The 10,877-nt window shown below is 50.0% G+C and overlaps 1 protein-coding gene and 1 non-coding gene across 2 annotated transcripts in view; one reads left to right on the forward strand and one right to left on the reverse strand.

The window, feature by feature from the left end:
• ZNF341 (zinc finger protein 341) overlaps nucleotides 1–8,017 on the reverse strand; it is a 58,260-nt gene extending 50,243 nt beyond the window's left edge. Inside the window, exon 1 of the mRNA XM_037734439.1 lies at nucleotides 7,825–8,017. Within this exon, the coding sequence (XP_037590367.1) occupies nucleotides 7,825–7,855 (31 nt within the window). The 5' untranslated portion in view covers nucleotides 7,856–8,017. The remainder of the gene's footprint in view (nucleotides 1–7,824) is intronic.
• A 2,798-nt stretch (nucleotides 8,018–10,815) lies between these two features.
• LOC119469289 lies at nucleotides 10,816–10,877 on the forward strand. Its single transcript, XR_005198095.1, has one exon. It is a non-coding gene; the product is annotated as a U7 small nuclear RNA (small nuclear RNA).

Genomic DNA, 10,877 nt, shown 5'->3' on the forward strand with positions numbered 1-10,877 from the left:
CTGAGGCAGGAGAATCACTTGAACCCAGGAGGCAGAGGCTGCAGCAAGCCAAGACTGTGCCACTGCACAGTCTGGGTGACAAGAGCAAAACTCTGTCTCAAAAAAAAAAAAAAAAAAGCTGGATAAATTGGATAAATCCTGGCCCTCTAAGAACCTTGTAGGACACAGCCATCCTCCTATCCTAGACTGCCTTCCTCTGAACTTTCACGTGAAAGAAATAACCTTCCAGCCTGCTGAAGCCACTGTGATGTGCAGCTCCTATCTTACTAATGGCTGACTCTAATCCTAAGTGACAAAGTCCCTCTGGAAATCACATTAGCCAGTCTTCCTCATTCACACCCACAAACCCCACAGATCTGTCTGCACACAGGCATCCTTGCCTTCCTTATTTTTCAATGTGTGCCTGTCCTTTTTATTCCTCAATAAACAATAGACTCTGAATTGGTGGCTGGGGATCAAGAAACCGACTTCTTCCATCTTTTCTCATCAGTTACCACAGTTGAAGTTCACATTAGTATACTGTCCGGCCATGTCACTAGCCGGATGACAGGCCTCACATCTCAGTGGCCACCAAGGCACACTGCTCCCCTCCCAAATGACCGAGATGGTACCTCCTCTCTATGACCCTACAGCCAATACTCTGTCTCCAACCTCTCAGATCTTACCTGGAAGTCTGCCCCAACTTCTAACTGCAATGCAAATCGAAACCATCAGCTCCTACAGCCAAACTGAAACCATGCTTTCCCTTGTCACAATGCAGGTTGTGTCCCTCCTGACGCCAGCCCTCCCCTCCAATCCCTCCTCCTTCCCAGAAAACACTCTCCACCAACTCTCACGACCCTGTGCTGGGGAACCATTCACAGCTACACACGATCAGTCTCTCCGGAGTGCCCTCCTGTGAGCTCTTCATCTCTCCTCCCTTCAACAGCAAGTATCCCCTGAGGGTCACCTGTACCCTCTATCTCTTCCACCACTTTCCAGTTCTCCTCCCCACTCTAGTGGGACTTAAGCCCTCCACCATCTGGAACTACCTCTGAAAAAACTGTAAAGTGAGAAAATCATGACAGAGAAAGACACCTGACCTAACCAACCCCCACCTTTGCCTTTAACCTCCAACCTGCTCTTAGTCATCCCTGGGCTTGGGCCAAGCTAACTTTGGGAGAAATTTAGTTTACAGTTTAAATGACCATAGCCCTTCCCCAAAACTAAACCACCTTTGTAAAGCTAATGAAAGACTACCAGGTTAGGTGGGTAAGAGGAGCCTAAATTCTGCTAAGGTATAGACACAAATGATTACCAGTCATTACTCCAGCAGTTACAAGATTTGCAACTTCCCCAATTACTCCTGCAGATAATATTATTATTACTTTGAAATGGGATCTCCCTATGTTGCCCAGCATGGTCTCAAACTCTTGCGCTCAAGGGATCCTCCCACCTCGGCCTCCCAAAGTGCTGGGAATACAGGCATGAGCCACCATACCTGGCCAACATCATCATTATTATTACGATTATTTTGAGATAGAGTTTTGCTCTTGTTGCCCAGGCTGGAGTGCAATGGCGCGATCTTGGCTCATGGCAACCTCTGCCTCACAGGTTCAAGTGATTCTGCAGCCTCAGTCTCCCCAGTAGCTGGGATTACAGGCATGCGCCACCACGCCTGGCTAATTTTGTATTTTTAGTAGAAAGGGGGTTTCTCCATGGTAGTCAGTCTGGTCTCGACTCCCGACCTCAGGTGATTCGCCCATCTCAGCCTCCCAAAGTGCTGAGATCACAGTCATGAGCCACCACATCCGGTCCCAACATCATTATTACAGAACCTAAGATTGGCCTTTTGAGATATCTTCATATTTTTACTTTCCTGACAACCAATGGCTCCACCTGGACCTGCCAATGGGTCCTATGGCCCCACCCAGAAGCAGACTCTGCATGTAGGAGGACTATTTTCCACATCCCTATGATTATACCCCTAATCAATCAGCAGCCCATGTCCTTGCCCCACAACCTATCCTTGAAAAAGCCTAGCCTCTAAATTTTCTAGGAGGCTGATTTGGGTAATAACAAAATTCCAGTCTCCTATTCAGCCACCTCTGTGTGAATTTAATTTTGTCTCTATTGCAATTCCCCTGTATGGATAAATTGGCTGTATCTGGGCAGCAGGCAAAATAAACCCATTGTGTGGTTAAAGTTCCACGAAAACACTTTCCCCATCATCACCAAAGACCATCTGGCAGCATCTGCCACTCCCTGAAACACTGTTCTTGGCTTCAGGGCACAAATGTTCATAGCACTTTTATGTATAATAGTAAAAAACTTATCCTAAGCAGCATGGTGAAACCCCATCCCTACTAAAAATACAAAAAATTAGCCAGGTGTGGTGGTACACACCTGTAGTCCCAGATACTTGGGAGGCTGAGGAAAGATAATTGCTTGAACCTGGGAAGTGGAGGTTGCAGTGAGCCAGATCATGCTATTGCACTCCAGCCTGGGCAACAGTGAACCTTTTGAGATGGGATCTCCCCATATTGCCCAGGTGAAAACCTGGTGGTCTTTCAATAGCTTTACAAAGGTGGTTTACTTTTGGGGAAGGGCTATTATCATTTAAACTGTAAGCTAAATTTCTCCCAAAATTAGGTTAGTCCAAGCCCAGGGACAACTAAGGGCAGTTAAGAGGTTAAAGGCAAGGTGAGGGCTAGTGAGGTCGGGTGTCTTTTTCTGTTATGATTTTCTCACTGTTAAAATTTTTGCAGATGCAGTTTCAGAATGGTGGGGCGCTTAAGCCCCACTGGAGTTGGGGAAGAGGACCAGAAGGTAGTAGAGGAGACAGGGAGTGTAGGAAGTGATTCAGAAGAACAACTGAACTGTTTCTAGTTTTTATTATTATTTTTTTCTTTTTTGAGACATTGAGACCCTGCCTCAAAAAAAAATAATAAAAGGCCGGGCGTGGTGGCTCACTCCTGTAATCCCAGCACTTTGGGAGAGCAAGGCGGGCGGATCACAAGGTCAAGAGATAGAGACCATCCTGGCCAACATGGTGAAACTCTGTCTCTACTAAAAATACAAAACAAATTAGTCAGGCGTGGTGGTGCATGCCCGTAGTCCCAGCTACTCGAGAGGCTAAGCCAGGGAATCGCTTGAAACTGGAAAATAGAAGTTGCAGTGAGCTGGGATTGTGCCACTGCACTTCAGCCTGGCAATAGAGGGAGACTCTGTCTCAAAAAAAAAAAAAAAAAGTTGGTGCACAGTGGCTCATGCCTATAATCCCAGCACTTTGGGAGGCAGTAGCAGGCAGATCATGAGGTCAGGATTTCAAGACCAGCCTGGCCAACATGGTGAAACCCCATCTCTACTAAAAATACAAAAATCAGCTGGGTATGGTGGTGCGCTTCTGTAATCCCAGGTACCCGGGAGGCTGAGGCAGGAGAACTGCTTGAACCGGTACCTGGGAGGTGGAGGTTGCAGTGAGCCGAAATCATGCCACTGCACTCCAGCCTGGGCTACACAGTGAGACTCTGTCTCAAAAAATTATTATTATTATAAATATAAAAACTTAAAACAGTTCGGGTGTTCTTCAATAAATGGTTAAATGGTGGAATATCCATACTATGGAATAATACTCAGCGATAAAAAGGAACAAAGTATTGCTACACACAACAACTTGGATGAATCGTTGAGGAATTATGATGGGTGAAAAGAGGCCGTCTCCATGTTCTGTACTTTAGTATTTCATTTACACAGCATTCTTGAACTCACAAAATTTTAGAAATGGAGACAGATGAGTGGTTCCCAGGCATCAAGGATGGTGGGAGGAGGGGAACATTTAGGGTGTGGCTATAAAAGGGCAACCCCTTGGAGCGATGCCACTGTCCTGTATGTTGACTAGCAGTGATATACCATAGTTTCGCAAAATGTTACAATGGGGGAAATGGGGCAAAGGATGCGTGGGATCTCCCTATATTATTTCTCACAAATGAATGTGAATCTACAGAAAAAGTGATTTCAAAATAAAAAATTTAGTGGCTCACGCCTGTAATCCAAACACTTTGGAGGTCAAGGCGGGCGGATCACCTGAGGTCGGGAGTTCAAGACAAGCCTGACCAACATGGTGAAACCCCGTCTTTAAAAATAAATAAATAAATAAATAAATAATAAAAATAAAAAATTTAAACAGTGGGTACAGTGCCTTATGCCTATAAACCTAACATTTTGGGAAGCCAAGGTGAGAGGATTGCTTGATACTAGAAGTTCAAGACCAATCTGGACAACACAGCAAGGCCTCATCTCTAGAAAATTTTAAAAATTGGTTGGGTGCTGGGCGCAGTGGCTCACACCTGTAATCCTAGCCCTTTGGGAGGCTGAGGTAGGCAGATCACCTGAGGTCAGGAGTCCGAGACCAGCCTGACCAATATGGTGAAACCCTATCTTTAAAAAAAAATTAATTAAAAAAATAAAAAACAAATAAATAAATAAAATAAAAATTGGTTGGGTGTGGTATTAAGCAACTATATCTACCTGGGAGGTTGAGGTAGAAGGATCACCTGAGCCCAGAAGTTTGAGGCTGCAGTGAGCTATGAATGCACTACTGCACTCCAGCTTTGGTAACAGAGTGAGATCCTGTCTCTACAAATGAAAATAAAATAGACTGGCTAGACACAGTGGCTCATGCCTATAATCCCATCACTTTGGAGGCTGAGGCTGGCAGATCACTTGAGATCAAGAGTTCAAGACCAGCCTGGCCAACATGGTGAAACCTCGTCTCCACTAAAAATACAAAATTATTTGGGTGTGATGGTGAGCGCCTGTAATCCCAGCCAGTCAAGAGATTGAGGCAGGAGAATTGCTTGAACTCGGGAGGCGGAGGCTGCAGTGAGCCAAGATTGCATCACTGCAGTCTAGCTTGGGTGACAGAGCAAGACTGTCACCAAAAAAAAAAAATTAAATTAAATTAAAAAGGCAGCCTGGGCCAGGCGAGATGGCTTACACCTGTAATCCCAGCACTTTGGGAGGCCGAGATGGGTGGACCACTTGAGGTCAGGAGTTCAAGACCAGCCTGGCCAACATGATGAAACTTTGCCTCTCCTAAAAATACAAAAATTAACCAGACACGGTGGCATGAGGCTATAGTCTCAGCTACTCTGGAGGTCGAGGCACGAGAATTGCTTGAACCCAGGAAGGTTCAGTGGAGGCTGCAGTGAGCCAAGACTGCACCACTGCACTTCAGCCTGAGCAACAGAGTGAGACTCTGTCTCACACACACACACACAAAGGCAGCCTGTGTAAAACTGAACTCTAATTAAATGTCATTCTCCATCCTGAAGTTTGTTCTTCCAGGAATCCTCATCAAGGAGAACAGGGCACCAGGGTACCACTGTCTACCCATCCACAGCACCTGGGGCACCACTTGGGTCTTCCTCCAACCCACTGCTCCCCCTCCCTACTGCCCATTTCTGGTTCTTCAGCAAGTCTAGCCTATTCTGCCTTGCTAAGACATCTCGAACAAACCTTCTTTCCATCCCCACCGTTGTTCCCCAGCCCTGTTCTCTGCTGTACAGCCTCAGCAGCCTCCACCTCGACTCCCAGCTGCCACTCTGGCCCCCTCCAGTCTGTTCCAGAGCAGCCAGGGTGAACTTTATAAAACATACATCACATTGTGCTGCTCCCCTGCTGAAAACCTTTTCTTAGCTCCACACTGATCCCAAGATAAAGCTCAGCTCCTCCATCAAACCCCACCTCCAGCAGGTCACCCACACCGATCTTCTGTGAATCCTAGGAGACCTCTCTTCCCAGGGCTTTGAAAATGCAGTTCCCGCTGCCTGGGCCATTCTCATGCCCTCCTAGATCTCCACAGTCCTGCTGCCCCTCCCCCCCCCCCTTTTTTTTCAGTTGAAGTCTCCCTCTGTCACCTGGCTGGAGCGGAGTGGCACAATCTTGGCTCACTGCAGCCTCCACCTTCCGGGTTCAAGTGACTCTCCTGCCTCAGCCTCCCAAGTAGCTGGGACTACAGGCATGCACCACCACACCCACCTAATTTTTGTATTTTTAGTAGAGATGAGTTTCACCAAGTCAGCCAGGCTAGTCTCAAATTGCTGACCTTGTGTCCACCCGCCTCAGCCTCCCAAAGTGCTGGATTACAGGCGGGAGCCACTGTGCCCGGCCCCTGCTGCCTGTTCTTCACCCAAGAAGCATCCCACTGTCCTAGGAACTGATTTCTCCTTAACTGTCTTCATTACTCAATACACAAACACATTCTTGCAGTAAAAATTCAAACACTGAGGAAGTCTAAACAGCCAGCCTAAAGAGAAAGTAAGCCTCACCCCATTCTACTGGCCTCTGGGAGGGAATCGCCACTGACCCTGGCCTTCCAGATCCAGCACCCCCTGCTTATGTTATTCACAGTAGGAACGCCAGCAGAGGTCATCGTCTTCTATATGACCTTTTCCCTAATTCGATAATTTCTATAATTGCTTGTTCTATAATTTCTCTCCTCCACCAGACCGAAGGGCAGAGACTATGCAGCGTGTCAGTGAGTATTCTGAATCCGAACACCTCTAGATGGAGGTAGGCCTACCCGCCCCGCTCCCATTTCCTGGTACGAACCGTGATCCTTTAAGAAGTGAAGGGAGTCCCGGGGCAGTGGCTCACGCCTGTAATCCCAGCACTTTGGGAGGCTGAGGCGGGCAGATCACTTGAGGTCAGGAGTTCAAGACCAATCTGGCCAACATGGTGAAACCCCACCTCTACTAAAAATACAAAAAAATTAGTTGGGCGTGGCTGCGCACGCTTTTAGTCCCAGCTGCTCTGAAGGCTGAGGCATGAGAATCGCTCAAACCCGGGAGGTGGTTGCAGTGAGCCGTGATCGAGACATTGCACTCCAGCCTGGGCGACAGAGTGAGATTCCGTCTCAAACACTAAAAAAGTGCAAGAGTGGCTGGGTTCTCGTAGGAAGCTGCAGGACTCAAAGCTTAAGCTTCATCCCGCCAGTCTGGCACTTCGAGTTTGTACTCTATCTATATACCCATCTCATCCCACTCCTCCAAGAGTCTGTATTTCCCACATGTCTATTCTGTGCCATGCCCCTGAGTCGCTAAGGCTGCTTTTCCTCCCCGACGCCCAGCAGGTGCTCACATGGAGGCGCTCAGTGTTTGCGGTCTCCAAAGCCCACAGTTCTGAGCCTGAGCACCACCCCCATCCCAGGTTCTTGCAGAGCACGGGACAGTCCATGGGCACCCAGCGTTCGCTGGCTTGGATCGGTTGAATTTGTAAAACTGCACTACCACTGCAGGCGCTCGGTGTTTGCTGGCTTGGGTCCCTAGCTCTGAGACCAGGCTGTGCACACAGGTGACGCCCCTGCTGCTGTGGTCTGATTTTGAGACTACGTCCCAGCAAGAGGCATACAGTCCGATCTGCAGAAGTTCTTCGTGGTCAGGCCGCCGAGGCCCTCCGGCCAGCAGTTGCGGCCGCACCCCCGTCCCCGGCCCACCGCGCCGCCGAGCAGCCTCCCGGGCCGCAGCTGTTCCAGACCGCCCCGCCGCCGCCTTCCGCGCGGTTCCCTAGAGGGAGCCCCTCCCACGCCCGCCCTAGGCCGCCCAGGCTGGCGCTGTTCCGGGCTTGAGCCCCCTCCCCGCCGGCCCGGCTCTCCCCGGCTGTTCCGGCCCCGGAGCCCCCCCGCCGGGCCTCGGCTCCCACGCTGTTCCCGCCCACGCCCCTCCCGCGGCTGTTCCGGCCCCGGCGCCCTCCGCCCCGCGGCAGCCGCGCGCCCAGGGCCGGGCGCGGCGGGAGGGGGCCCAACGCGGAACAGCCGCCTCCCCCGGCTCCGCCGTCGCTCACCCTCCAGGGCCTCAAAGATCGCCTGCGCCATCTTGGAGCCGCCGCCGTCGCCGCTGCGGGAGCCGAAACCCGGCTACGCGAGCATTGTGGGAGCCGCGGCGGCGGAGTCGGGGCCGCCAGAGGGCGCCCAGGAGCCGCCGCTGAGCCTCCAGCCCTGGAAACGGCCTCGGCTCGCGGGACCTCCCGCATCCCTGGGCTGCCCCGGCTCCACTCGATAACCCGGTTACCGGACCAACGAGTGTGGACCCCGCCTCACTTGAACACCGACCTTGTATCTGCCGCACGCGCGAAATTTCCCGTCCCTTCTATCTGAACCCATATCCCCATCTCACTGGAGCAGACCCTCCAACTCTGACACAGAACCCCCCATTCCCACTGCACGTGAGTCCCCGAGGTCTGCAACACGGACCCCACTTCCACTAAGCACAGTATGCTCCGACTCTGCAACAAACCATGAACCCCATCCCATCTCACCCAGACCACCCAGCTGTCACAGGGGTCCCCCAACTGTGCAACACAGATTCCCATCCCCCACCCCCTGTTAGCGATTTCTCGCCCTTGACACCCCCCTCAACTCCGTCTGTCTCTCCTGACAGAGCCACCTGTCTCTTCTCGCATGACTCCTAGGCCGGAGACCAGTGGGCGATCATAACCATGATCTCCTGGGCTCAAGCCATCCTCCTGCCTCAGCCTCCAGAGTAGCAGGGACTACAGGCGTACACTACCATCTCCTGCTAATTTTTAAATGTTTTTGTAGAGATCAGGATCTCATTATGTTGCCCAGGCTGGTGTCGAACTTCTGGCCTCCAGCGATCCTCACATCTCGGCCTCCCAAAGCACTGGGATTATGGGCGTGAGTCTCCGTGCTGGGGCTCCCATTATCTCTTAAGTAACTCCATCTCTTCACCCTCCATCCCTGCTTGTCGGGACCCCATTTCTGTCATATAAACGCCCAACACCCACCTCAGCCACTCTTAGGCCAGCCTCTGAAGGACCCTGTCCAGGTGGCACAGAATGAGAGGTGCTCCTCACTGGGACTCCTCCCACACACAGACCCCTCTCATCTTCATTCATGCTCCATCAACTGCTTATTGAGGGCCTGCTATTCACCAAGTCCTGTGATAGCTCTAGAGACATGGTGGTCCTTTCCCATGGAGTTAAAGGTGGGAAAAAAGACAGACATTAAATCTTAAAGGTTATTTAATTAATTACAATGTGTGTGCCAGCCATGGTGGTTCAGACCTGTAATCTCAGCACTTTGGGAGGCTGAGGCTGGAGGACCACTTGCATCCAGGGGTTTGAGACCTGCCTGGGCAACATAGCGAGATCCCGCCTCTACAAAAAAAAAAAAAAAAAAAAAAGTTAGGCATGGTGGTTTGCACTTCAAGTACCAGCAACTCAGGAGGCTGAGACAGGAGGATTGCTTGAGCCTGGAAAGTGGAGGCTGCAGTGGGCTATGATCTCACCACTGCACCCAAGCCTAGGCAACAGAGTTAAACCTTTTCTCGATAATCATAATCATAACGTGTGATAGTGGTTTCAAAGTATCCTTGGGCAACAAGCAAGAGTTTAGGGAGTGCATAGAGGGGAGGGAAAAACCGAGGAAGGGACCGTTGTTAAAGAAAAAATTTGCCGGGCGTGGTGGCTCACACCTGTAATCCCAGCACTTTGGGAGGCTGAGGCGGACAGATCACCTGAGGTTGGGAGTTTGAGACCAGCCTGACCAACATGGTGAAACACCATCTCTACTAAAAATACAAAATTAGCCGGGTGTGGTGGTACATGCCTGTAATTTCAGCTACTTGGGAGGCTGAGGCAGGAGAATCACTTGAACCTGGGAGGTGGAGATTACGGTGAGCCAAGATCGTGCTACTGCACTCCAGCCTAGGCAACAAGAGCTAAACTCTATCTCGAAAAATAAAGAAAGAAAAGAAAAAAATTATTTAACTGGTCGTGGTGGCTCCTCTGTAATCCCAGCACTTTGGGAGGCTGAGATGGCAGGAGGATCACTTGAGCCCAGAAGCTGGAGACCAGCCCGGGTAACATAGCGAGACCCGCATCTCTACAAATGATTTTTGAGAATTTTAGCCTGTAGGCTGGGCACGGTGACTCACGCCTGTAATCCCAGCATTTTGGGAGGCCAAGGTGGGCGGATCACTAGGTCAAGAGATTGAGGCCATCCTGGCCAACATGGTGAAACCCCATCTGTAAATAAAATAAAATAAAAAGGAAAATATTAGCCTGTAGTCCTAGCTACTAGGGATGCTGAGGTGAGAGGATTTCCTGAGCCTGGGAGGTCAAAACTGTAGTGACCGTGATCATGTCACTACATCATGCCAGCCTGGGTAACAGAATGAGACCCTGTCTCAAAAAAAAAAGAAAAGGTAAAAGAAAAAATTGTTCAATGATCCTTGCTAAAACACAAACACAATAAGGAAGGCTTTATTCAGGACTATTGCGAGAGGTTCAGGTGACCACTACAAAGGGGTCTTGCAGTGGGGGAGAGAGACTGGGCTCAACTCTGAATACAGCATAGGCAAGTGGAAATGTAAAGCCGAGGAACATCACAGGAGGTTGTGGGCGGGGGGGTGGGGGTGGGGTGGGAGGGGTCAGGGGATAGAAAATTACCAAGAGGAAACATCAGAGGTAAGGAGATTCTGGCTAAACCGACCTAACAGGATTCTTGCTGAAGACAGGCCAGGGTAATCAACATCACCTGGGAGATGATGACAGATGCAGAACCTGGTCAGGTATCTAGGATGATTAGATATCAAGGATAGGGGTTCTTGCTAAACTGACTTAAAGCATTCTTTCCAGAAACTAGATTTTACAAGGAAGTGCACAAGTGGGCCTATCAGAAGATTCCAAAGTTTGACCAAGCTGTTAGACCAAGCAAAGAATCTTTGTCACCAACAATCATGGATCTCTCCCATGATCATGGAAATATCCTCATACAATGGGACCACCATAGATTGGATTCAATGTGTTCACTAGTGTTATAGCTGTTTTAGATTTTGTCTAGCAGGCTTTCTGGTTTTTGCTGGAAAGCCCCC

The sequence above is a fragment of the Cebus imitator genome, unplaced genomic scaffold, assembly GCF_001604975.1.
Source record: "Cebus imitator isolate Cc_AM_T3 unplaced genomic scaffold, Cebus_imitator-1.0 Scaffold18, whole genome shotgun sequence".
NCBI classification, from domain to species: Eukaryota; Metazoa; Chordata; class Mammalia; order Primates; family Cebidae; genus Cebus; species Cebus imitator.